The sequence below is a fragment of the Lissotriton vulgaris genome, chromosome 5, assembly GCF_964263255.1.
Source record: "Lissotriton vulgaris chromosome 5, aLisVul1.2, whole genome shotgun sequence".
In the NCBI taxonomy this organism is placed as follows: Eukaryota; Metazoa; Chordata; class Amphibia; order Caudata; family Salamandridae; genus Lissotriton; species Lissotriton vulgaris.
Window position 1 is genome coordinate 1,296,298,452 of NC_141693.1, and position 27,778 is coordinate 1,296,326,229.

The window sequence follows — 27,778 nt, forward strand, 5'->3', positions numbered from 1 at the left end:
TTGCACTTGAGGCTGTTGAGCTGGAACCATTTAAAAACAGCCCCAAGGCACGCGCGGATACTCTCTCCATCAAAATCTTCTCCTTTCCTGCAGGTAAAGAGGAGCTGGGTATCGTCTGCATAAGATACAATCTGGGCCCCATAAGACTCTTCCAGTGCCGCCAAAGGGGTCATAAAGATGTTAAAAAGAGTCGGGCTCAACACAGATCCCTGCGGAACTCCGACTCTAAAGGCGGCATCACGGCGGAGCTGGGTGAGGCCCAGACCGTTTGTCGACGGCCCGCCAGGAATGATGTAAACCAGCTAAGCACCGTCCCCCTCAGACGGATCTCATGAAGTCTGGTGAGGAGACCCTCGTGGGGGACGGTGTCAAAGGCCGCCGACAAGTCCAGCATTACGAGCATAGCTTTGCCGCCCGAATCCAGCGCCTCTTTTATGGCCTCAGACACCTCCAAAAGCGCCGTCTCGGTGCTTAAATTGGGGCGGAAGCCAGATTGAGTGGAGTGCAGCAGATTGTGAGATTCCAAGAAATTGGAAAGCACAATATGAACATGCTTCTCCAAGATCTTAGCCAGCGCAGGGAGGAGAGAGATTGGCCTGTAGTTGACCAAGGCCTCCGGGTCAAGACCCGGCTTCTTAAGAAGGGGAATGACCATTGCCAGCTTCCAGGCCTGCGGGACCATTCCCTGAGTCAAGGAGAGATTCAGGAGTGGATTCGCCAGCGGATTTACAACGTCGGCCATTTTCGCCAGGAATTTGGCAGGGCATGGGTCAAGAGGCGACCCAGATTTAAAATGGAGCCAACTTCCGTTTATTTTGTATGTGTTGCTGGAACATAAATGGCCTGACCACAAAGCTGAGCTACCCGGACTTCGATAACTACTTGAGGCCTTTCAGTAGACCAGGTTGGCTGACCCTGTCTACATTCAAGCTTAGATGAACTTTTGAACCCCAGCTGTGAAACGTGCAAAACATAGGCATCTCTCAGGTGGACTGGCAACTTATACCTTGATAGCCAGCAACAACCTTGGACATCAAAACGCAACGAAATGCACCATATTAATAAAAAATGCAGCAGTCAACATAATTTTTCTCAACATTTATGTTCATCCCAAGAGTAAGTCCAAAGACTGCAAAAAAATAGTGCAAGAACTAACAAGGTTAGAAGCAGAAGAAGACTCTACGCACTACGTAATATCGGGAGACTTCAACCTACACCTACTGGGCGCATCCACCAGCAATAGCCCAAACCACGCTATGGGAAATACATGACCACCGTAAAAACACACTTGGGCTTCAAACAACATCTGGAAGACGCCTGCAGGAAGATCTTGAACACCTGAGCCTCAGGACCCTGAATGACAGGTTTGTAGAAGACAACCCATCGGCCGCCACATACCACTCCAACAGAACCAGCACATGTCTGGACTATACATTTGTGTCTGTCTATGTATTTCAACACGTTTGCTCATTCCAAATCAAAGATAGCCCCAGCAGTGATCACCTCCTGCAGGAGGTACTATTTTCTTCAAATCTAACCATCCAAAAACATAGAGACAACAGACAAAACCTACACCATAAACTGCAGACGCATTAAGATTACACCAGCTTTTCTTATGCAACTGCCTGTAATCACAGGGGTTTTACTTCAAAATCTTAGAGGTGTAGAAACTGATGCAATAGCAATGTGAGAAATCTTAATAGCAAACACTTTAGGAAGCGCAAGCAAAAGAGAACAAACCCAACTCTGCCAATAAAGTGTCGAAGGAGGACACGGACATAACACAAAATCCTAGATTCCGGCAGTTCAAAACCGCAATCAAATAAAGCTCTTCAAACCCTGAGGAACATTCCAACAGACCCATCTCCTCTTGAGGTCTTACGACATGATAGAAATCCAACCAATAAACTAAAATGGTCAATAAAAAGAGCACAAGAAGACGAATTCTGGGCAAAGTTACACCCCGACCTGAAATGTAACAATAGTGCCAGATTTTGGGCCCCTGTGAACCAACTCTTTCAACCAGGCCACAAAGGCATTGACTCCTACATCACCCAAGCTACATGGGCCCAATATCTATAAAAAAAATCTAAATCACGAAATACGCGATAGCCTCCAGATGGACGTCTGAGAAACTACAGTACATGCTGAAGGACCACATAAAGTGGATGTAGAGAACATTAAAAAGCAAATAAGTAAAGGGTGAAGGGAAGGAGCTCCAGGCCAGAAGAGTATACCGCCAGTGGTGTTCAAACATGACTCAGCTTTTTGGGCAGAAACCATAACACTGGTGTTTACGCAGATCAAAAGCACAGGTATTATGCCTGCATCAAGGAGTGGTTCAAACATATCTCCAATTTTGGAGGGAGGTGACAGATAAAAATACTTTGCCGGAACTGTGCTTAATGAGCTTAATGCATGGGCCTCCAGCAACTCCATTATATCATAAAATCAGACTGGGTTCTCAAAAACATCCGGCACGATCACGAACATTCTGGCAATCTCTCTTCTAATCGATGCTGCCTGTGCTTCAAACACAGCACTATTTTTCTGGTACATTGATTTCTAAGCAGCCTTTGTCTACGTTGACCGGGGGTAGCTATGGCGGAAGCTAGCAAGCTGGACAATACCACATAACCTGCTTATGATGCTGATTATGCTCCAAAGGGGCACATGGGTTCAAGTCAAAATAGGTGCAGGAAAGCATCTCTCCAGAAAAATCCCAAACCAGGGATGCGTCTTGGCCCTGACTCTCTTCAACCTTTTGTTGGCAGACCGGACCGAGCAACTTCAAGCCCCTAATTCCTACGCTCATTGTTAGACCTGTTTTCGTTGGCTATAGGATTCCGGGCATTTTACCAATGGTGATCAGTGCTAAAGTGAATAAATAATAAATAAATTGTAAATCATACGTTCTTATATAGCGCCTTTCACCGTAAGGTCTCAAGGCGCTTGCTTTGGGAACCCGTCCTGGCTTTTCCCTGCGAGATAACCCCTAGAGGGCATCCCCAAGGTGAAAGCCAGGCATCCCATCGTGGTGGGGCCATAGTGGAGATTAAGCAAGCTATTGCCCAGAGTTTGAACCCATGATTCGAGTAGGCACCGAGGCAAGAATTATCGAGTCCATGGACATTTTGAGCTCAAGACCCTGCCGCGTCAGGGATTGAACCCTGGTCCCGGGTCTGACCTTTGCGTCCGGGTCTGCCTCCTCTAACCGGTGAGCCACACTTCTCCACTCTAACTGGTGAGCCACACTTCTCCACTTTTGCTCTCTGTATTAATTTGACACTGATTGGTTATCCATGATTGCCATATTTGATTTACTGTTAAGTCCCTAGGAAAAGTGCATGGTGTGTGCAAGTGCAGGGCCTGTAAATCAAATGCTACTAGTGGGCTTGCAACACTGCTTGTGCCACCCACATGAGTAGCCCTATAAATAAGTCTTAGACATACCAGTATAGTGTCCACGCACGCATTTGTAAACTGCCATGTTGTCCTGGGGAGTGCACCCACTTGCCAGGTCCAAACCTTCCCTTTCCATACAAATAAGGCAACCCTAAGTTAGGCTCAAGGTATCCACATGGGCAGGGTGCGGAGTGTGTGAAAGTTAGGACATGTACGGGTGTGTGTGACATGTCCTGATAGTGAAATACTGCATATTTCTTTTTTCACGATTAAAAGGCTACCAGTATGCTTATCATTGTGGTTGCACTGTAACATTTTTACATGTGTAACTTTCAATAGTGACAAGATTGAAAAATGAAGTTTAGGCTCTCTGAACTCAGAATTTATTAACACACCTTTTGGTAAAGGTGGTTTTTAAATTCTGTGTTAGAAAATGCCACTTTTAGAAAGTGGTCATTTTCTTACTTTACCATTCTGTGTGCCTCTGGCTGTTTGTGTATTCAGCGTCTGGTCTTTGTGTGACAGGAGCTGGGATGTGCATTCACTCTAGACAGTCACTGGGGGGTATTTAAGGTGTTCCTTGCCTTGCCTGGGTGACTCATCGCAGAGCTGAATAGACCTGGTCTGCATTTACAGTGGTGTGAGGAGTTTCGCTTGCACCTGAATAGGCTGTGTCTCCTTTTTCACAACGCTGTCTCTGCCACCCCTGTGGTCATGCTGCACCAAGAAGGACAACACTGGTTTGGACTGGGTTCAGAGACCCTTACAGCAAAGAAAACAATGACAATTTGGTCTATAAGTATTACACCTAAAACCCAAGGACTTTAGATTACTTCAAGGAACAAGAGGACCCTACCAGGAAGAAGAGTGGAAGGACGCTGCCTTTTCTGAGTGAGGAATGGGTTGGCGTGCAGTTGCTGCTACAGTTTGTGGTAGAGGAAAAGGACTGACTCTTTTTGCCCTGATGTTGTATCCTGCTTGGGAAGAATCTCCAAGTGGCTTGTGTGTGCTGGCCTCCTGTTGAAAGTTTCAAGTAAAAAAAAGATTTTATGGAAAAGACCGTTGCTGGGTCTAAAGTTAACCTGCCTGGGAGGCAAGCTGGAGAAATTGTGTGAGGAGCGCAGGAGGACTGGCATGTGTTGCGTGTATCCTGATCCAGCAGGTGGCGATCACAAGCTGCTTAGGCTCTCCAGGGCCTGTTGGTAGATCTCTGGTATCCCGGGAGGAAGGGCACTTTGGGGCAAGTTCATTGTGGTGTGCTGGTTCACTGCCTCACGCACCAGAACCTGTGCGTGCATGAGCCCGAGAGCCGCCTCTGATGAATACATTTACCATGTAGCCAAAGAAGGGCTCAGCCCAACGCGGCTCAGCGCATTGGAAGCAAGGTGCCCAGGGGACCTGCTGAGGGAACTAACTTGTTTCACCCCACTTGGGGTCTGAGGGTATCAGGGTCATCCGCGAGTAAGACTTTGCTCCATGCCGTAAGGTCCGGCAGAGTGTAATGGAGACTTCATTCTGTGCCGAGAGATCCAGCGCGGCTACCCTGAAGGAGCTTGTACAGCTCGAGGTGGGCTGTCAGTGACGTGCCATCTTTTGTTGTCTGGGCCAAAAGAAGCCGGGGCAGAGTTGCTGAAAGGCTGTAGTGGACTGCCAGCTGCACCACTGGCCTTTGGTGATTTCCCTTGCGGGGAGGACCCAGCGAGGTCTCCCTGCCGATCTTGGCACTGTGGGCTTTCCCCCACTAAATCTGCCCAACCGGGGATCTTGATAAATTAGGGGCCCAGAGCAAATTGTACCTGGTGGAAGGACGTGGGGGGGAGATAGGGGGGAGAAACTCTCAACAGAGGTCCCAACCATGCTCAGGCTGTTTGTGGGAGTACTGTATTACAGCTAAGAGGCATGCAGGTGGTGATAGACATTGCACCTGGTGCCTAATTACTGAGCAAAAGTGCTGTGACGCTGTGGCCTTCCTAGGGTGACAGGCAGTGATTCATGGGATGTGTGTTGTTTTCCTTGCATATTCATGGATGGGATAGTATACCCAGTAGCCAGAAAGTATGTATAACCTAACCTGCAATTCATGCCCTAATGTTATGGTTTATGTACAGTGATATATAGTGGGTTATGTGAATCTCGCTAATGCATTTGGTTTCATGTCCATGTGTTTTCAGGATATGGGCACGTTATAGGTATTTCCTTTCTGGCCTAACAGGAGTTAGGCCTAATGTTTTTATGATGATGTTCCCTACATATGCAACTAAGAGGTATTTGGGTACTTGCCCGGACCGTGAGGTTGGGCATAATGTGTTCGTATGACCTGGGCATTATATAGTTTGTCACGTTATTGCCCTAATTGTGATAGTATGACATGTGCAAGTTATTAGTATTTACCTCAGTGCACTAAATGTGATGGTATGACCAAGGCCTTATGGCCGAGTGATTTATAATCTAGGTGATGTCATGACAAAAATGCCTGGTGGGCGAAGTGAATATGTGATTTGTAGTCTAATGTGTTTTATGTAGAAATACAAAGGATATTTTTATATAACCTTGTGTGGAGTCTCTTTTTGTGGTGTGCCTAGTGTCACTGGTGTGTGTGTGTTGCGCAAATGCTTTACACATTGAATCATGACAATCGCCTGGTTGGCGAAGTGATTATGCAATTTGCAGTTTAATGTGTTTTATGTATAAGTACAAAGGATATTTTTATTTAACCTGTGTGGAGTCTCTTTTTGTGGTGTGCCTAGTGTGTCACTGGTGTGTGTGTGTATTGCACAAGCGCTTTACACATAGACTCTGGGGTAAGCCTGACTGCTCTGCCAAGCTACAAAGGGGCTGAGCAGGTGTTATCTTTTGTGTGTAACCCAGACTAGAGTGGTGGGTTCTGCCCGGCTTAGGTGCATACCACAGCCAACCAGAAACCCCATTTCTAACACTCCCAAATTAAGTGGCAAGGCAATATCAAGTTTTCTCTATGCCGATGGCATGGCGCTGGTCAGTTGCACATGGGTGGGGCAACAACTGCTGCTGAACAACATGACCGCCTACTCTCTTGCCAATTGCCTATCGATCTACTTTGGTAAAACAAAAACCATGGTGTACAACAAAAGATAACTCGAACACAAGAACTTTTTTGGGGTGACACCAGGCTCGAAAGCACAGAGGAATACAAATACCTCAGGGTCATTATTGATAAGAAAGGCACTCTCACAGCCCAAAAAGAGTAGATGCAAAGGAAAGGACTGGCTCTGGCTGTTGCGCTTAAAAACCTGAAGAAAGCAATTGCAGGCCCTTTCTTGAAGCCCCTCCTCAAAGTAGTGTGAGCGAAACTTCTGCCGACAATCTCATACAGAAGTGAGTCTCTTAGAGGTCGGGACGCTAGTATCTTAGATGCCTCAATGTTATACTTACAGAATCATCTTCTCACTGCCAAGTTACATCTCACCTGCACGGATAAGGCTGGAAATGGGTTGGATGAAACAAGCGCTAGCCAGGCACGGAGCATATTTATTATGCTGGAACAAGATACGGAAAGCAGAACCAAATCCTTTGAATCACATGTTATGGAAAGAGCTACATGATCGTGACAGTTCGCCAGCAAGAGCTAACCTGCAAGAATCACTCAACCTCATAGGCCTCACACAATTCTAGGTAATTAGTCTCCTGGCATTTAAGTGTCTGGTATGAAAGACACATACAATTCAGTCTGTTATTGAGTCCAAAACCACTATATCAAATAGAGCACATGAGTGGATGACTCCTAATAACCACAAGGTTTTTGCTCTACAAAAATCTTTTGCAACTGGGTACCCAGACTTCATCAAGCTGCAGTTCTTATGATATCGGCTGGGGCTATTACCCGTAAAAGACCATCTAGCACCCGGGTTGCCTGGAAATCGCCCTGTTGCCTGCTGCCTCTGTGGGATTGGGAAGGAAGACCTGCTACCTTTAGTCTGCCCTTGTAAAACGGTACAAGATGAAAGTAGCCAGCTACTAACCAGAACCCTCAGCCAAAGGAGAATTGATTTCAGAAGGCTGGCCTCTTTGACCCAGGGGACCCTCAGCTGAACCGTCACTTCATCAAATTTCTGCTGAAGGCTGAGAAAAGATTGATCCACAACACAACTTCCCAGTCCTGCTGAGCTAATCTGCCACGTAGGGACAATGGACGATCCACTTTTCCCTCACAAAAACAATCTAAACTGCATACTATGTACTTACAAAATGCTTCTTATGAATAGTGTGACCTTCCAATAGGCGGCAGAACCAGTTCATGGGGTTTAAAAAGTTTTATTTATAAAACCGATATCCTTAATTAGGTATTTAAACGTCAAATTTTAAAACTTAGATTTTACATATTTATGGCTAAAATGGCTTTTTAAAATGACTTATTAATACTTTGCATCATGTAATTTTATCTGTCAAAAATGTTATTGCAATGGTTTTAAGGAAGTAGCAATCATTTAATGAACTTAAACTACTTCTGTCGATTACTTGGTACAGTGGGTTGCGTCTTTGAGGCTTGCTTTGCTACAGCATGTCTGGCGTTCTTGGCCCTATGGCTATTGCCTGGGCTGTAGGTGTCATGTCCGCCCAGCGCTGACCATTTCTTACCCCTTTGCTGTCAAGTGTCCATGCCGTGAGGCATCCCAAGGAACTTGTTCGTCAATTGTTCTTTTGCGGCCTTTTGTGAAGGTCTTTATTGTTAAAACCTTGTGACTCCCCCCTCCCCTTGTCCTATTGTGGCTGCGACGCCCACATTATCCGGTGTGGATGGGATCAGTTTCTCCAAGCGACGATGCTTGGGACCACTTGTCCCAGTCTCCTTTAGGACAAGCATGTGGCCACGCCCCCTTTTCTGATTGGGCCATTTAAAAAGAAACTTGTTTTGTCACTTGCTGCACTTTGCTTTGACGCGCGTTCAACACATTGACGCTGCCATCCTCTTTGTTTGCTGTCCACAGGGGATTAGCCACCGACCCTCTAGGGCCATCTGCTCCTACCGGTCTTGTAGTACAACCCTCCCCCAGCAGCGCGAGCATCTTACAGGCCCTCCCGCTATTCCTTTCTTTCTCATCAATAATGGGCAGCAAGACCCTTTGTGGTGTAGAACGGACACAGTTTATTCACAGCACAAGCTGGTACAAATGTTATCCCAATGGCATCGGTCATTAACATGCTCAGCTCTGGCTTCTCCTGCACTTCAATTCAACGCATTCTTTTCATAACTGGTTCATGCAGCTTCCTGGCACCGGTCCATTGCTGTGCACTCATGCTGTACAAGTGTCCCACTATCCACATTATTTGTTTTTGTGCTCTGGTCCCTGCGATGAGAGAGTAGTCCTGCATTAGTATGATGACAGTATGATGTATGAATTTAGTACTGAGGATTTTCACCTACCTATGCATATTACCCCTTCCTCCACCATGCACCGTAGCAGTTGTGGCTTCCCCGATGGAAATGATTGTGCCCTAAAGCTTGCAGGTGAGAGGCCTGCCGTCACCTGGGCTGTGGTGAATTGAAACCCGCTGAGGTAGATACCATCCTCGTGTATGAATTGTCAGGGGGGTGCCTCCTGCCCTTACCTGCATGTAGCTGCAGGTTATGGTAACTGGGCAGTGCTCACTTTCCGCGAGCCGCCCGAGCCATGTGTCCTTCCCTTTGCCTTCCTGGTCGGTTTTTTACCTCCTCAGGTACAACACCAAATACGTGTGTCCCCCCATGTGTATGTACTCCACCCGGAGGCAAGCCAAGCCTGGGTTTCCCTTGACGGTGTGTACAGCTAACTCACCCTGATTGCCCCAAAGAAAGACAGGGCGAATGCTGCCATGAGTAAGTGTGTCTCCCTCGCGGATCTACCTATTCCCAATACAGCGCGTAAGATCACCATCAGCCTCTCAAAGACAATCAGTATTCTGGTGTCACAATTCTTTGGTTGCCTGCAGCCCCAGCCCTTCATTACCATGCAGCAGTAAAAAATGGTTGTTGAGTCCACCCCCCTGTACATTTTAGAGTGATATGCTACGGCACTCAAGTGTGATTGCACCCAAGTTCTGGACTTGCCCTGCTCGAAGGCCCATTGTATAAATTCTTCCACCTTGCTACTGGCACTTGTTCTCCTATTCCCCCCTGATGCCCTCTTAAAACACTCCAGACACTTATGACAGGTGGCTGAAGATTTTGGTGCCAGGACCCTGTCAATGATTACCGCTAAATCAGCTCCACTGTGTTCCATAGTCTGCTAGTAGGTTGTCATCTGCTCCTCTACCCATGGCGCCAATTTGCGGAACCTCTCCCGCTGAAAATCACAGAGCGCATCTGCAATTGAGTTGTCACATTCCGACGGTAAACAACCTTTACAACAAAACTTTTACAACGCACTACCATTACGACGCAACTTTTACAACGCAAACCATTACAACGCATTGCGCTGGGGGGGCGCTCTAGGATAGGGAATAGGTTTAATGTACTATCCAACACCTTCCCTACTATCCACGGGGACTGGAGTTGGAATAGTAAATTAAACTATTCACTATCCAGCGCCCCAAAGCACTATGCGTTGTAAAGGCATGCGTTGTAAAAACAGCGTTGTAAAGGCATGGGTGGTAAAAGCATGCGTTGTAACGTCATACATCCCATTCCGACACATGCTTGCCCCCTGTGTACTGTTTCTCTCAGTTGGCCTGCTGGTACAACTCTGTCCTCCACTTGCACCTGTATGAATAAAAGGACTGCTCGTGTGTCTTCACCCCCTCTCATGCAGCAGCCATGTGATCAGTGAGCCTGCTACGTCAGATGGTCCCAGTCTATGATGGGCCATGTCTTCATTTTGTTCCCTAAAGGCCTCATCATACTTTAACCAGGCCTCCCCTAGGTGCTTCCGCTGCATTGCATGCACCTTCTGTTCATACAACAATACTGCTGTGGCATGCTGAAATGTTTCAACAAACATGGAAGCCTTAGTGCAAAATGCGTTCAACCAGTTTTTAATGGACCTCTCTATCCTGGGCTTGCTCCTCTTTTGCTTGTCCTCATCCTTTTTGTCCTTCAGCACCAGGTCCAGCCCAGTGTGTTTAGCCTCTGAGAGTACAAGGAATCACATTTCCTGCAACTTTCCCAGAATGCGATAATTTTAGAAAAACATCTGTGGTGGGTGTTCTTCGTCTTTCAGAATTACAATTAAAGTTAGATTTTGGTCTGCATGCATCGATCGACCCGTAGAACTGTACTCCTAGCAAAGTGGAGGATTCTATTTTGCTTTATAGTAAATCAACACCCTATATGAAATTTCGAAGCCAAGTTACAAGATTTTATTTGTATTTCCTCTTTTGAAAAAAAAAATGTTCTCTAGGAGAGGCTAGTCAGATGAATATTGGTATATTTGGACATCTTACCATTAACTGACATGTAAACAAGAAATGTAGTTAGTCGGTCTAAAATACCATGTTACACAGATGACCCAAAATATCAGTATCACTTTTAATTACAGTGTATTTGTTTGTGGTGTTGGAGTATGCTTGGCTGGGTTTAGTGGTCTTTGTCGTTGGCATAGTAATGTATCCCCATTTTGGGGCTAGTGTATTTTGAATTAATGTTATTTGTATTTAGCCTAGAACAGAGTCAACACATGTATTTGATACATTTCTAACACGTGAACCTACTGTCCCTGTCGAAAAGCAGGCCTCTAATTTCCTTATTACACGTGACTTGTCTGTAGTTACCTGTAATAAAGAAATGACATAGCTGATCAATTATAATTAGTTATTACAGTCAAGTTCGGAAGTCCCAATGCCTGCTGCAGAGCCAGCAACCAGGGAAAGCGACGTCAAACAGCACAATTATGACTGCAGCTTAAACAAGGAAAACAGCACTGGTTTTTCCTTCTTCTGATATCTTTTTCTGAAAAGAAAAAGCGATCACCTGAAGAGTGCTATTTATGGCAACATGTTTATTTATTTTTTGCTATGGTCATTGCAGGAAAAATAGAATCTCTGCCTGTTTTACACAACGTGAACCACAGCATTTTTAACCTGACTTATTTAAACTGATTGAAATATATTTTTGAAAAAAATGTCTGACTGCTTTATCGGGTGTTTAATATTGCAGTACAACTTCTGCTTTTGTTCTTGTCTACAATGAACATGAAAGAGTAAAGTACTACATGCAGTACATGATAAGATTATTGTAAGTCTCCTGAGAGTTTCATGACCTTACAAAGGAACTCCATCTTCGGCCTCGTTCAGAATCTCGATCTTTAGCCTGATTCCCCTGTATGGTCATGGAACTCCTCGGTTGTAATATCCGTATAGTTTACGTCAGGGGGTACTTTACCACTTACATATTAGTTTTAGTATTGTTTTATTCTATTACAGCCATAAAATGCACCATCTAATACACAATTCCTCTTATTAATATCTTTACAATTTAAAAACCATTCTTCTAGGATCAAATGTGGCAGATTCAACAAGCAAACATTGCTGACGTATTTGTCGCAATAAGGTATCATACAAACAAATATTTTTTTTAAACCTTAGAATTTATAAAAGGTTGTCGGAAATAGAATTCAGCTTATAGAATTAGGTTGGGTGTTGTAGTGCTTGTTTTTTGTAGGAAATTTGTAACAGTGGCACTGGCAATCTTTTTTACTGTCACTTACTACAGCTTTCGTCTGAGTTCTCTTTAGCCCTTTGCTGTGTACATTAATTGTCTATGCCTGCAAAGTCTATAACCTCCAAATGTTTGAAAACTCAAAAATCTCAATTTTTAGTGGCCAGTGACTTTTCTTTCCTGTAATCTAAAATAAGCACGTTCTGCTTGCTTCATTTCAGTAGGGAAAATATGCACCATTGAAAATATATGCACCACACTATCTACTGTAGGATATTTTGCTCCAACCTTAAGTTAGAAGTAGAAGCTGGTGGTATGTTCATTTTCCCCAAAGAACTCCTGCTTTTTAGCTTCACGACCTCAAGTAAGAGTTAAGAATAAAGACACAACTCAAATCCATGTCAGTATTGTTTGTTGTTGTCCTTTTTAGGTCGAGCCTGTACAGAGCTGCGCTGTCAGGCGATCTGTTGTAGGTAGGTTGTGGAGGTCTGACTCCACCCACACTTTGGATAGGCTTTTGCATGTGTCCTTACAAAATCGCAGCCTGCAAATGGTTAATGGTGGGTGTATGTCCCAACTTTTTTTTTAAAGTTCACTCCCATGGAGTACTGCTGCGGTGGCTGCTGCGGCAGGAAAAAATGCTTTGCTCCGACAGCTCCCAATTCCAGAAGTATGTATTTCTGCAGGTTGAACGCCAGCGCTCATTAAGGACTTGTGCCCATTGTTTACTTAAACAAGAAAGTGTCGTTATTTCTTCCGTTTCTTGTTACTCTTTCCAGCGCAGAGCCAGGGGTAAAATCACAGCGTCGTTTTCATTCAAAGCAATCTTCTGCTGTGTGTGATGATCACTTGCTAATTAACATCGAGAGGCCTGTATGCCCTACTGACGCACCGAGTCAAATTGGTTCGATGGAGCCGAGTGCCAGGAGGGCGCTAATGTGTTATAAGTGCATTACATTTTTCCGAATTGTGAACGAATGCTTCGTGTGGGGCCTGTGATTCTGCTCGAGTTTTGTTGGATCACGTGAAAAGCACGCTCAGCAATCAATTAAGGAGGCAGCATGCTGGGCGCGCTGTGGCGACGTTTGTTTTTGAGCTATTTCAGAGGGGTCCATAGCCTACCACACACCTCAGCCCACACTTTCTCTTCCTGAGCGGGTCATGAAAGGCAGACACGGGGCTCTCAGAAATAGTCGGCTCTCCAGCAACAAGCCTGGCAAATCAATAGGTTAGCCAGAACAAAAAGCGTAGCCCAAAATATGTGTTCTGTTAATTTCCACCCCGAGGGTGGCTCCGCCGTTGAAACCACCTTTGATAGGCTGCCCCGGGACACCAAAGGTGGCCACCTACGAGGGCGGCCACCCTTAGTGCCATAGGATGGCACGGACCCCGAGCGGTCTAGTCACTTCCTGTTCTTGGGGGAGGGGATGAAGGGCTATATAGCCCAGGGGGCGAGGGTCAAGCGCCTTCTTTGTTCCTGACGCAGCAGCGAGTTGACCCTCGCCCCCACCCCCAGGCTGACCCTGCATCGCGGGACTAGTGACTGCCCGATGTTTTCCCTCCCATCCGCTTACCCTGCTCTTGGGCAGATCGGGGGGTGTTTGTTGCTACTAATTTCTTGTCTTTGTGTTGCAGGCGGAGTTACAGGGCGATCAAATACAGGAAGGTACAGAAGGGTACCCTCTACAGGAGCACCGGAAGGGTGCGTGAGCAAATTATCCCCCAGAGAGATCCACGGTGCATCCTGGAGGACCGACGGCGCCCCGTTAGTCCTTCGGGCGGTTGTGTACCTGAGCAACCGGGGGTTTCCAATGCTCCGCCCCCGAGGGGGAGGGGCGTGAGTAATGGGCGGACGAGAGGTTCGCCGGGGGAGGGGTTAGACCTTCCCCCCAAAACTGACAACGCCCCTACGGTTTAACATCGTGGGGGTTATGGCTCATCAGGTGGGCGGGTCGCGAGAGGCGGCCTGCTCTGGATCGTCCGTAAGATAACCCAACATGTTGGCATAATGTTTATGCTAATAAAACTGCAACAACTTTCTCCATCAACTTGTGTTGTGTCGGTTATTGGTGGAGGGGTGTGTTGTATGAAGAAAGGTCTGGGTTTGGGCCGATATTGGCACTAAGAACTTGGTGCATTCTATGTCAGCTTGAGGTCGGTGCTTTGGAGACAGCAAGTCTGCTCCAAAAGTTACCACTCTCCAAGCTCATTTCCTGCGTGCGACTACTTTCTTACTTTTCCATTTAAAGAGGGCTTGTTTATTAACTCTTTACTGAGTCTGTGTGTGCGTGTCTGCCTGTGTGTGCCTGTGTGTACGCTTGTGTGTGTGCCTGTGTCTGCTTGTGTGTGTGTGACATTTGCAATGCAATAGGTCTCGCATCTGCAAGAGTTTCATCAATTACGATTATAAATAACAATGCCATTTATTTATTTGTTGGATTTTAAAACATAAATAAAAGGCATTGTCATTTATAATGTAAATAGCTTACGTTCTCGCAAATGCAAGACTTACTGCATTACACATGCTTGTTGTTGCTGTTCACTGTAGCATAGTCTGCATGATTGCGCAAAGTGGGATGATGCAATAGCACTAAATTTGTATGATATTAAAGTAAGGAAGAAACCATGCAGCGCCCACCAGTTCTTGTAGCTCACTTACATTTGCGTAAATGTATTCAGTTGTTAGTTTACTGTTTTCATTATAATTAATGGAAACTTGAAATAAATCTATAAAACATTCTAATGTTTTAATACTGTCTAGTTGTGATATCACTAGTCTACTGTAATAAGAAAATTATGTACCTATTTTACAGTAATAAGTTATTAAACTAGAACTCTGATGACAGAACTCATCCCGACAGAGTATGTAGACAGTTTTAAGGCTGGTCATGAAGTAGAATTAACAATGGAGAAAGGATAGCTTTTCAGCTCTTTTTCCTCTGAACTGTGAGGATAATTAGCGGAGAAGGAGACATTTATGGCTGTGCGTTTTGTATGTTTTCACTGCTAGAGTTCTATACAATGCTTGCCTAAAGTCTAACCACTGCCAATTGCTCAGGATAGCATTCCAACCCATTGTTCTTTTGTCCACCAGGCCTCCTCAGTTTGGGCCCAATCCTGATTGGTGCTCTTCAATCAGGTGTAGCTCGCTTCCAGTGGCGCAGTGAGCAAGGGGCCCTCGTCTGGGCATACCATTGGCCACTTAGGGTAGTGCATTGATCACAAAAAAGGTGAGAAGAGGATGCTTCCAATAAGCCTAAACACTGGCAGTCGCTCAGGGTAGCATTTCAACCCATTGTTCTTTTGCCCACCATGCCACCTTAGTTTGGACCTAGCCATCTGCAAATTAGTCCTGACCCTCGTCTAATAGGAACAGTCCAGCCGAACTGTCAGGCAAGGTCCTGTCTGAGCCGGAACACAGCAACCCAAGAAGACCAGTTTTACCCTGAATGTGGCTCTTCAGTCAGTTGTAGCTTGCTTCCACTGGCACAGTGAGCAAGAGACCCACATCTGGGCATAACTTTGGCAAATTAGGGCAGTACATCAAATACAGAAAAAGGTGACAGGGGAATGCTTGCTATAAGTCTAACCACTGGCATTCGCTCAGGGGAGCATTCCAATCCACTGTTATTTTGCCCACCATGCCACCTCAAATTTGCCCCAGCTGTATACAAATCAGCCTTGTCCCTGCTCCAATACGAATAGTCCAGACCAAACTGCTAGGCCAGGTCCTCCCTCAACTGAAGCACAAGCAACCCTATACCGTTTTTGCCCTGATTGAGGCTTTTCAGTCTGGTGAAGCTTGCTTCCAGTGGCACAGTGAGCAAGGGACCTATGTCATTGCAAAAGCAATTGGGGGAATTGCAAGAAAATAGTTAGGATTGATTGGAAGAATTTCTCCGGTCACTGGAAGGTGCACAGGATAAATCTGACAACTCAACCACCACTTACACAGAGCATTCTCAGACCTAATAAGACTTGGCCTGAAGAATAAGGCCCTACTGGAAGGAGATCCCTGACTCCTCCTGTAAGAAAGAGCCTCAGGCTTGTGCTGGCACACAAGGACTGGAACGTCAAGTGATTGGTCTCTGTTTGCTTGTCTCCGGGATACAAAATGCAGAAAGACAACTGACTGTAAGAGAGTCTAGTGCAGGACTGGATCCTGCAGGAGACCTGGCTGGAGCGAGACCTGGTTCTTAGAAGCCTGTCCTGAGGACCTAGAGCCTGCAGGATTGATCAGGAAGAACTTAACCAGGAGCTGAAGGAAAATGTGATTTAATTATTTATTCCACCCCTCGAAGACCAGGACAAGTTGCTGAGGCTTGCCAGGGAGGTTGCACCCAAGGTGTCATGAAAACCAGGTTTCTCCCACTTGGAGCTTTTGCCACACTGAAAACTGGTTCTTGCAGTACCTCGCAGCGAAAGTATACCGACTTATGGAACCCTGCCTAGCTACAACTTCCAGCCTTGTTACATTGGAGAACTCTGTCTTTTAGATAAGTGATTATGTTTGAAGGTAAAATCATGGCCGCACCCAAGACTGCAAATCTATCTGACCCATGAAGTGACCTTGTGTGCTCTAAAATCCAGGCTTGTCTTGGCTAGAGCTGTTGGTGCTAAAACCAATCACTTCAACGGGAGCTCAATTATGACATATTCAACTTCATCTGCGTCTCAAAGCCACAGCCTTAGACCTTGCCTTCGCTGGAAGATTTTGACATCCATTTTAGAGTCTAATTACAGTAGTAAAAACTTTCACCTGGACAGTCTGCTTTGTTCATCCTAACTCCACTCCATTGTGGTCGTCTGAAATTGCAGCTAGATGCCAGTCGACCATGAAGAGTGACTGTTGACTGGCTCGTCACTATTTCTGGTCCCTATTGTCTTAAACGTTTCAAAATTCATATATTTGGGTCCCCTGAACCCATTTCTGCTCATAAAACTGTTGTCTGTTTTTCTAAGTTGGTTTGGGAAGTTTATTGTGTTATGTTCTTTACTTAAAAGTTGTTAGTCCCGCTCGGCCTTAACACGTACTTCCCTGGGGATTGCTTGCTGCTTCTGCCATAGCTACCAGGAGTTAAGAAGGGATTCTCTCAGAACTGTGTTTTGACCTAACCAGAGTGCATTTATTAAGCTGATAGGGCTGCCATCCTTCCAGATTAATACCACCGCTCCTCACAGTATCACTATTCATGAGAAGAAAGGCAATACCCACTGCTTTACATTAAAAGGATATTGGAGTCACTTCGGAGTGTATACAATGGTCATAAACTGTCCAGGCGTCCCTGTCCCTGCCGGCTATAGCTGGTAGTTTTATAGCCCCTTATTTTAAGTGCCTAAGCACCTGCGCTGCCCTGGATACCCCGCCGTGTGCCAGGGGTCGGGTTACTGCGCTGCTCATGGTCACGCTACCATGAGTCATAGGTCTGGATTTTCTTTATATGAGAACTGCTGCTTATTTTGAGTCTTGATAGTTCAGAAATCGATCGGATCTTTTCAAATCACCATTAAACATGCACCTCTCCTCGCATTTACCCCTGTATATTGCCTGAAATATCGGAAAGTATTTAGAACAAGAAACACGTGCTGGGTAAATATTATAGTAATCTATATTGCAGAGACCGCCGATTGATTTCACTGCCTCAGATTTATGTAAAATCTGATACTATGATGCAACCTAATGCCACCCCTTCTGCCTGCCACGTTACGAGAGGCTGGATTGCCTCTGCCAGATATGCAGCTGTGATTACAAGCAGATCTGGTTAATGGGTGCTCAACCCACTGAGCTTTCCATTACAATAGAAAAGTATTATATAATGGAACAATGCTCAGCGAGCATACAGTAACTAACCTTTAATCTTACTATTCCATGGAATCACTTAATACAATCCAATGTTCATAGCTTTCTGGGAATTGTATTCCAGCCTCTTGACCATCATGAAAATCGCAATATGCAACAATTAGCCAGCCAGAAGGTTTCTTCTATTATCTGAAAGACCTAATGTAGACCGGACTGTCTGCTTTAGCCCAAACTATAACATAGACTTACAAACATCTAAAAATTTGAAGTTTTCGGTGTAATAGCAGATAGATTTGATCATGTCTTGTTAGTCAGAAAATAAATTCCTGAGGCGTCCTAGAGGTGCAGTCTGTTGGGCCGGTGTTCCAAAAGGGCTAGGACGTATTTCAGAGTATCTGAAATCACATTCCTGGGGCCTCACCTTACGAAAGGATAAACCTGTCTGGGATGTGTCATAGCTCTCTGTGTCTTCAGCTTCTCTAGGTCACCTCTTTATACTGCTGCTCGTAGATGAGCAGGAGTTGGATCAATAGTTTGGAGAAAGGATTACTTTGCGTTGCCTTTTCTCCGGGCAGCCTCTATGCCTGGGGAAGTGCATTACAGCGGCTTGCAGCACACAGCATTCCCAGTTCAAATATGGCTATGAGACCACTGAGTGACATGCATTTTATCAAGTAAAATTGTTCAGCACAATTTAATTTTTGAGACCTGCCGTAGAGGTTGATATGAGTGGTGTTTTATTTCTTAATAGAGTATCCAATAGGAACATGCTGTCTTTTTTGGGTTGAATTTCCTGCTACTGAAATTTGCCCAGTAATATCTTCTCGCACCCAGTACAATCAAAGTAAACTTTGCAGGGCTCAGTGTCATTATGGTGTTGTTGCAACTTTGACTTGGTACTTTTTGTCATATGAAAGCCCGGGGAGTGTATCAGAGGCTCATGTTGCTCCCTTACAGGCTGCCACTGTGAACATCGCCTCTGTAGGCGTGCTTCTTGTGCAACTGAAAAGATAATGACTTGCTCTGTATGTATATATGTTTATCATAATGTAGAGCCCCCGTCTACTGAGTACTTTGCATTGTTACAAGCTTAAGCATCACCTGACTGGCTTGGAAGCAGTCCCAGGAGGAAGCAGCCTACAGACTTAGGTGTTGTACTTGCGACGCTTGCTCCAAACCATGGACCAGACACTCCCCTCCTGCACCCATCAATGAACCATGCTGACTCTCGTTATCAAGCTGGCCTGCCTCATTCCTCCCACCATACATTCAGAGGTGGCCCCTCTCCTCCTCACCTCTGTACTCGGGCGTGAACTGTCTCATGGCCACTGGCAGCGATTCATAGAAACTCTGCTCCTGAAAAACCAGAGGCTTGCAGACAGTGTGGTCATCATACTTCAGCATGCTCATGTGCCCTCCCACCTGGTGGTGGAAAGGCTCCAGCACTATGCCCTTCCTCCTGGCGGTGTCCACCGCCTCCATGCCATCATGTACCACCATGGCGTGCGGGGTCCGGCTGGCCAACGTTGGCAAATTGGGACGCAGAATTATTCTCTGTGGCCGCCGTGGTGCAAGGATTCAGGAAAGCAGTTGTTTGAGGGGGTGTTTGTAGCCGGCACCTCCAGTCTTCCGTCTGCGTTGTGGCTTTTCCTAGCTTCGTCTTATTCTTTAACATTCCGCTGGCACCATCTCTACAATACAACAAATACAATAGTAGGTATTTACATCCTGTCTTTCACAAATATTGCTCTTAATCTCGGAATAACATTTTAATAACATTGTATTTGCAATTATGATACTTTTACAGACATTGACAGCCTCAGATTTAAAAGAATATTACAATGGTAATGAAAAAGGGAAAGAAATGAAAAATGTTAAAAAACAATAGAACTGTGGGAAGGATATCGGTCAAGAAAATGCAGACAGTAACCACTGAAAGAAAAGATAAAAAATAATAACCTCATTTATCTGGGCCTGGCTTAACGCCCAGACAAGCTAAGTCCAATGAAGTAAAATGAGCAAACATGAACATTGTGGCAAAGCGCGAGTGCTGGAATACCAATCAGAATGCTTTGTTGGAGAGGACAGACTACACAAAGTAGTCAGCATTGCTGACTTCGTCTATTTAGCCTGATTTTGATTAAAAGTAAGCCCTTTTATGTTATTTTCTAGTATGCTTCAAGTGTACTAGTTGTAAAGATTACAATGGTTTTGGTGGCCTCAACGAGATCCTAAGAGAAATATTGTAAATTATGAAATTAATTCATAAAATTGAGTCTGGAAGAAGGTCTCGGTAGAATACCATATAGGTCAATTTTATTACAATTTAAACAGAATTAACGATAGCGATAATAGATTTCTTATCAGGTGCTCACATGTGTGACAAAAAAGTGCTCAAAGTGACTTTAGTGAATATATTAAAAAACATTTATATACATTTATATACAAAGATGTCACCACAAGGGTATTCCCACGCAAATTATATACAATAAAAAATGAGGGAGTTTTTCCTTGAGTTTGTGGACGGCGTTTCGATCTAGTTTGATTTAGATCATCATCAGGACGTGAGCTTCCCTGAAATTAGAGAAATATCACTTTAGTTCCTAGGCGGCAAGAAAATTAATTGGCCCGGTGTCGTAAAAACTGCCTTTACGTAATTTATGCAGTAAGCGCCAGAAACTGCACAGTTTGTTGTTGTTTGTATTTAGGGTCTTCGTTTCAAAACGTTGTCTCTATACGTTTTAGCGTTGAAGAGCCCGTTCGTTCCCTGGGCCAGGTATACTTTCCGTGGCAGGAAAAACTTTTCTGGATGTGAGGATTCAATTAGCTCGCATCAGCTATTCAGGGGCTTCGTAAAAGCGGGAGTTAAACACCGCTAAATTCTATCCCCTCCGGCGCCGCAGATAGCTTCAACGATCTGGCGCCAGCAAAATCAGCAGCACTTCCATAAAAAAGGTATTAGATTCTTACATGTTAGGTCACTCGTCCTAGAATATATAGCTTGTTATAGGAGTTTCAACTGACCTTAAGAGGGTCGTAATCAAAAACTATATCCAGTTTAATTAATTGTGTTTTCTATTTAACCAAGTTTAAAGAGGTTACAACAAAATGTGTTCGCTTTCCTAATTTAGCCTGAGTCCATACCAATAATACAGGCTCTCTTTTAATGAGAGACTATGCATCAGAAGGACACAAAACAACCTTTCTCTTTTGTCTGCCCCTGGGGCCTCCTCTTCCTGAAATGATAGCATTCCAATTAAAATGTACCAATAGCAGAGGAGCAATGTCGCCATAGACTCTATTTGCAACCCTGGCTATAGCAGTTTACCATTAACCTACATGACTCCCTCTACCCCTCCTACTCCCCATCTCCACTTCTATCTACTCTCTTACTTTCTTGCTCCATTTTAGTGTTTTGCTTTCTAGTTCTGTATTCTATGTTAGGTACCCAGGAGCCAACCGCAGACCTCATGCCCTCCTGTGATAGACCACTCACAACTGTTTTAAGACCATTAATCCCGCCCAAATATTTATTCCACACCCACTGACTCAATATTACTCACATCCAAACCCCTGACATTCCCAATATATTACCATTGATGTGATTTCGTGATTACTGTGCTCCACTGTTCTCTCAAATCCTGCACGTATCCACATTTTGTGTTACCTTCATGCACTTTAAAATGCTAATAAAGGGGGGCGTGGCCAAGATGGCGGCGTGAGAGGACGCTTCTCCTCGCGGCTCCCCGATCCGACTAGGCCCAAGCCTTGAAATATAGCTTCTTCTCTCCCCGCTGGCGTTCAACAGCGCCGGGACAGGAAGCGGAGCTCGGAGCGAAGACTTGGGCAAGGGAACTGGCCTTGGAGTGGCCCGGAACAGCCTACCGGGCGGCATCGGAGGCAGGGACCGGGAGACAAAGGAGACTGAGGCCGCCATCCGGGAAACAGAAGAAGGTGACACGGCCAGCTGCAGACACCGCTAACCCTCGGCCCGGTGTAAAAGGGAAGAGAGAGAAGGACTCCGCAGCGCCCTGACTGCCCGGAGGGCGGCTTGCGGCCCGGCGAGTGGACCCGCGTTGGAAGAGTCGCTGCAGGGCAGTAATTGAGGCCGCGGCTGCGGCCTAGCGGACCAGACGCTCGCTGGGGGTGACCCGACGCCGACGGAGGCGAAGCCCGGAGTTCCGCCCCTGGTTCTAGGTGCTGACCTCCCTCCGGAGCTCCCCCCAGGCTGAAAGACGAAAGAAGATACAGAGGAGATCCCGTGTAACCTGGAAGGCTCAGGAAGTGTGGACTGGCCCACACTAATCTGCCGGCGACTACTGCGCCGGGGGCACCGGAGCACGGCGGTGCCGGAGTAGCCACAGAGGGAAACGCCCCGAGAAGCCTCCATCTACCTGTATGCCCGGGAGTGTCGGACCGCAGTCGGTGCCTAACAAGGCCCAGCAGAGACAACGGGCGGAACAGCAGCACCAGGGATCGCAGCTGCGGCCCACCAGCAAGGCCTCCTCGGAATGGAGTGAGCCTGCCTATCCAAGAGTCTTACAACAAGGCGGTGTCGGCCGCACCGGGAAACCAGCGGGCCCCAGCAGAGGAGACGAGCAGAGCAGCAGAACTTGGGGTCGCGGCTGCGGCCTCGCAGCGGAGGGCCCCGACGGAGGGTCTCCGGAGCAGACCAGTGATACCTGGCGGGGATTTCTCAATGGATCCCGGAAGACGTCTAGAGAGCCTGAAGTAGTGGAACAGGTGGAGCAAGGGATATGGCCCGCACCCATACTACGATGGCTAACAACAGAGGAATCAAGAAAGGGGATCGCACTCTCCCGGAGATGCTCAGCAGGACCCAGCAAAGAGGAGACAGGGGAAAACCATCACCGAGCTCCGCTGGAGGATCGCAGAACTCGTGCGGAGGGGAGCCGCCGGTCACTAGGTCCTTCCTGGAATCCCTCTTCAGCACCCTCAGAGACGATTTTCAAACATTGAAGCAGGAAGTAGCGGGAGAAGTGCGCAGAGAAGTAGACAGCCTGGGTGAGCGGGTGGCCACTGTGGAGAGCAGAAACCACCGGCTGGACGATGAAATCATACAGCTGCAACAGGAGGTGTTGCGCCTACAAGACCAACACTTGGATCTCCAAACTCACAACGAGGACCTTGAAAACAGGTCTCGACGAAATAACATTCGGGTCCGGGGAATTCCATATAAAGAAGAGGGCACGGATGTGGCCAGTTACTTACGAGACCTATTCAGGGAGATCTTGGGAGAAACCGCAGAGTTTCCCATCCGGATTGATAGGGCGCACAGAATGGGACCGCCGAGACGTGTGTCGGCACCACCACCGGACATTTTGGCCTTTCTCCCAGACATCCCATTGAAGGAGCACATTTTGGCTGAGGCGTGAAAACAACAATCCTTGAGAGGGGCGGAGCTAGCCGGCGTCAATGGCGGACGCGTAAGAGCGGAGCTCCGTGCCAGCGCCACCGACTATCCGGCATTTATCCTTCACCAGCAGTGCCACACACAACTGGCCAGCGGACCGCGTCCCCCCTCTCCCTAACGGACCTCCGGCTGCGATCCTGGCCGAAATCGGCCCGGGGAAACCCTACTTTGACCGACTGCCCTTCCGGCGCCGGACCAGGCCCGAATCCCCGGCCTTTCCTGCCCGGCGAGGCCGAGCGACGTCACCCGACGTGCGGCAGGAGCGAGCGGTCGGCTGGGGGTCGGACGATACTTGGCAGTGGCTGGCCCCCTGACTGCCCCACGCGGCGGAAACACGCACCGGAGCAGCAGTGGAGCGGCTGACACACCCCTGAGAGCCGGAGGGGGCAGCGAGGACGACACCGGTGCGACTGCAGGGCAGGTTGCGGACCACGTGGCGACCGAGGAACACCCAGAAGGTAGGCTCGGCCCGGGCCTCTGCCTGGCATACATCCCCACAGTTGAGGGGTGCCGGACCTTGATCAGGAAGCGAGCAGCCTGTGTGGGGCAGTGGTCTCCCCCCGCGAGAACGGACTTCTTTGCTGCCCTGGGCCATATTGGGGAGACTGGAGGGCGACCCCCTCGCCATCCCGGAGGCCAATCACATAAGTGGCGCCGCCAGGCCCCAGCAGGCCGCGCTCCCCACGCAGCCAAGATTACGGCACCACTGCAGCCTTTCACCGCCAGCGAGGGTGCAAACACATTGATCAGGCATACAGTGGGTTCCCCGTCGGGAGGTGCCACTGCCTCCCCGAATCTTCACGATGGTCAAGGGAGACCGGACGCAAACGAAGCTGGCGTTTGAGCAGCGAAGGCAGAAGGAACCGGAACGACCGGCAGCCCAGTCCCCGAACACGACTGGTGACCAGAGTCCCTCACTATGTGCCGAAATCAAAGAGATGCTTACCACTATGGAGAAAGGGCTGCAGGAGGGTATGTCGGCCATTGGGAGCAAGATTGATGCACTGGCCTACCGGATGGACCGGATGACAGAAAGAGTGGACAAGCACGCGGAGAGACTGGACATGGCAGAACGCAGACTCACTGAGGCGGAGGAGGCGCAGACCGAGTGGGACTCTGACCGTAAGCAATTTGGTAGACTACTTCAGGTCATCCAGGAGAAGTCGGAGGACTTGGAGGCGCGTTCCCGGCGCTCCAACATCCGCGTCACGGGCGTGGCTGAATCGACCCAAACGGGCAAAATGGAACTGTTTATTGAAAAACTCCTGAAGACGATGCTGGGGGAAGACACCTTCTCGCCGATGTTCATAGTGGAACGCGCCCATCGCACCCTCGGCCCGCGGCCCCCCCCGGGCACCAACCCTAGGCCGATCATAGCTAAATTACTAAATTACAGGGATAGAGACGCTGCCCTCAGAGCGGCCCGTGAAAAGGGCAAACTGCAGTACGAGGGAATGGACATATCGCTATACCCCGACTTCACTTCGAAGGTCCAGGAGGAGAGACGGAGATTTGTTCCGTACAAACAGCAACTCAGAGTCCTGGGCCTGGACTACGCCATGTTATACCCAGCGAGACTACGCATCAATAGGCAGGGGCGCTCGCATTTCTTCACGGACCCTAAAGAACTGCAAAAATCCTTGAAGGTCTGGATGAAAGAGGCCCGGGGGAGTCCGAGCCCACAATCGGCGGAACGGAACTGCGATGGGGACCTCGAGGAACAGGACTGAATAACGGAGGGCGGTCAGCAGTGCAATCCGAGTAACTGTTCGCTTCAGCACCCCTGATTCCCCTCGTTGGTCTAATGGAGATAGCCGCTCAGGGGCGCACAGCCACAGGCCCTGGACTAGTACTCGTTGGACTGTGGGTGAGATTTGTGTGTCATGTACTGGGACCACTGGGGGGCTGCGCTTGCGCTGCTGGCACTGCCCTAGGCGGTACTTGGCTCCCATATGCGAGACACAGGAGGATACTGCAGAACCTGGGGGGGGGGGGCCGGAGGGGTGAGCACTTGCGCACTATGGTGAACTGTGGAACGTAGCGGACACTGCTAACACTTGTTAACGAGGCGCTGGCGAAGGGGCAAGCTGAAGGACACTGTTTGATAGTCCCGGTGGGGTAGTGGACGACACAAGGACTACACAGGCTACCTCTGCCCCAGCGCTTACAGCGAGTACGGCTCGGTTAGAGCTGAAATGGGGAATTGTTGCATGGGTTTGAATGTGGGGGGGGGGGAGGGGCACTGGAATTTCGGTCACACCAGGTTGGGGGTTGGGTGACTGTGGGAGGCGGGGGGACGCGAGAGTTGGAGGGCTCGGTCGCACCAGGTTGGGGGTGGTGGACTGTGGGGGGGGGGAGAGGTTGGGGTTATGGGTTCAGTACTGTTCGGGGGGGGGGTCCAGATTGTGCTTTGAAATGTTGTGCTCCTCGGAGGGCATGGACGGCTGCTATGGACGGGGGGGAGAGGTGTATGGCAGGGCCTTGACATTAATGTGCTTCTTTAGGGACCATGGTTGATGCATCACAGGATGACTTCCCGAGTGACACAGAGACCCTCAAGGCTGTCACTTGGAACGTTAGGGGGCTAAATGATTACAGAAAACTCCGCAAGGTGCTGCAGTACCTACTTCGACACCACATAGACCTGGCACTCTTGCAGGAAACTCACTTGCCTGACACCAGCAACATGCTCAAGCACAGGGGGCTTCAGGGACACGCCACTTACGCGGGCTTCACTACACACGCAAGGGGGGTCCTTACATGGATCAACCCGAAATCCAAGTTGTCTCTCACACTACTGAAAGCGGACCCGGAAGGGAGGTTTGTGTTGAGCAGGTGCGTGGGCAAGGGCCACGACATACTAGTCATGAACGTCTACGGTCCGAACTACGACGCCCCCGACTTCTACGCGGCAATGGCGGCCCTCTGTGCCGACTGCCCCGCTGACCGAATGCTTTGGGGGGGGGACTTCAACTTCACATTTAATGCAGAGCTGGATAGGTCGGCGGGCCCCCCCCGTCGCCCGGCGGCGGCCGCTCTACAGATGCAGGCTGAAATGTTGCGACTGGGGCTAGTAGACGTCTGGAGAGATAGGCACACCGACAAGGGGGGATACACACACTACTCCGCGTATCATAACATCCATACCAGGATAGATTACTGGCTGTCCTCGCACACACTGCTTCCCATGGTTCAGGACTGCAGGGCGCTCCCACGTACCCTGTCGGACCACTCCCCAGTGCTGCTAGTACTGACCACTCCCAAGCAAAGGATCCCTCCGTTCACGTGGCGCTTCCCGCCATACTCCCTACTAGATGAGGCGTTCAGGGCTGACCTGGGGGAGGACATAGACACCTACTTCGCCACTAACGTAGGCTCAGTGGACAGGTTCGGGACAGTCTGGGAGGCATTCAAAGTTTACGTCAGGGGGGTAGTCATGGCAAAACACTCCAGTGTCCTCAAGGCTATTAGGAACAGGCTTAAGTCTCTCGAAGGGCAGATTGCGGCCTCTGAACGCCGCCAGCTATTAGACCCGGCCCCACTCGGGGATGAGTCCTTGCAGGACCTGCTAAATGAGTTCCAGGAGGAGGCGGATAGAGAGGTTAGGCACCTGGGTAAATACGCGACAGCTCGCTCTTATGGAGAAGGAGATCGACCCGGAGCACTGCTGGCTAGGATAATGAAGGGCACTAGGCGCAGGCAGACAATCCCTGAGCTGCGGACCCCGGGGGGGGAGAGAGTCACTGCGGAGGATGACATACTAGCGGAATTTCGGAGATTCTATGAGGACCTATATACTACCAAGATCACTGGGGTGGACGCCCAAATTGACAACTATTTGGACTATATTCGGATGCCGTTCCTCGATAACTGGCAGAGGGAATTCCTGATGTCCCCTATACTCCGCGAGGAGATATCGGACGCGCTAGACACCATGAAGCCCGAAAGCGCCCCCGGGATAGACGGGCTGACGGTGGCATTCTATAAGCCATACAGGGACAAGTTGTTGCCGTACCTCTCCACCCTCTTTGATGAAATATGCGAGTATGGCGCGATGCCTCCCTCGATGAGAGAGGCGCTCATCGTCACAATCTTGAAGCCGGGCAAGCCGCCTGATCTCCCAGGTTCATACCGCCCCCTGTCCCTACTGAACGTGGACGCTAAGCTTTATGCTAAGGTCCTGGCGACCAGACTGGCACTGGTAGCCCCGGAGTTGGTAGCCCCGGAGCAGGCAGGGTTTATCCCAGCAAGGAATCTCACTTATAATATACGGACTGTCATGGGGGCCATGCAGCACACTAGGCATGACACCAAGGCTGTAGCGGTGTTCCTCGATATGGAGAAGGCCTTTGACTCTGTGGAGTGGCCCTTCATGCGTAGGGTACTGAAAAAGTTGGGACTGGGGGAGTTATTCCTCCAACTTCTAGGCGCGCTTTACCACATGCCCACGGCGAGGATCAGGCTAGGGGACGCTGTCTCGGAGCCGATTGCCATTAGCAGAGGCACGAGACAGGGGTGCCCCCTCTCCCCG

At 48.3% G+C, this 27,778-nt stretch overlaps 1 protein-coding gene across 1 annotated transcript in view; it reads right to left on the minus strand.

The window, feature by feature from the left end:
- Positions 1–27,778, minus strand: part of IP6K3 (inositol hexakisphosphate kinase 3) — a 109,191-nt gene that overhangs the window by 55,004 nt on the left and 26,409 nt on the right. The window contains exon 2 of the mRNA XM_086923191.1: positions 19,109–19,504. Within this exon, the coding sequence (XP_086779317.1) occupies positions 19,109–19,313 (205 nt within the window). The 5' untranslated portion in view covers positions 19,314–19,504. The remainder of the gene's footprint in view (positions 1–19,108; positions 19,505–27,778) is intronic.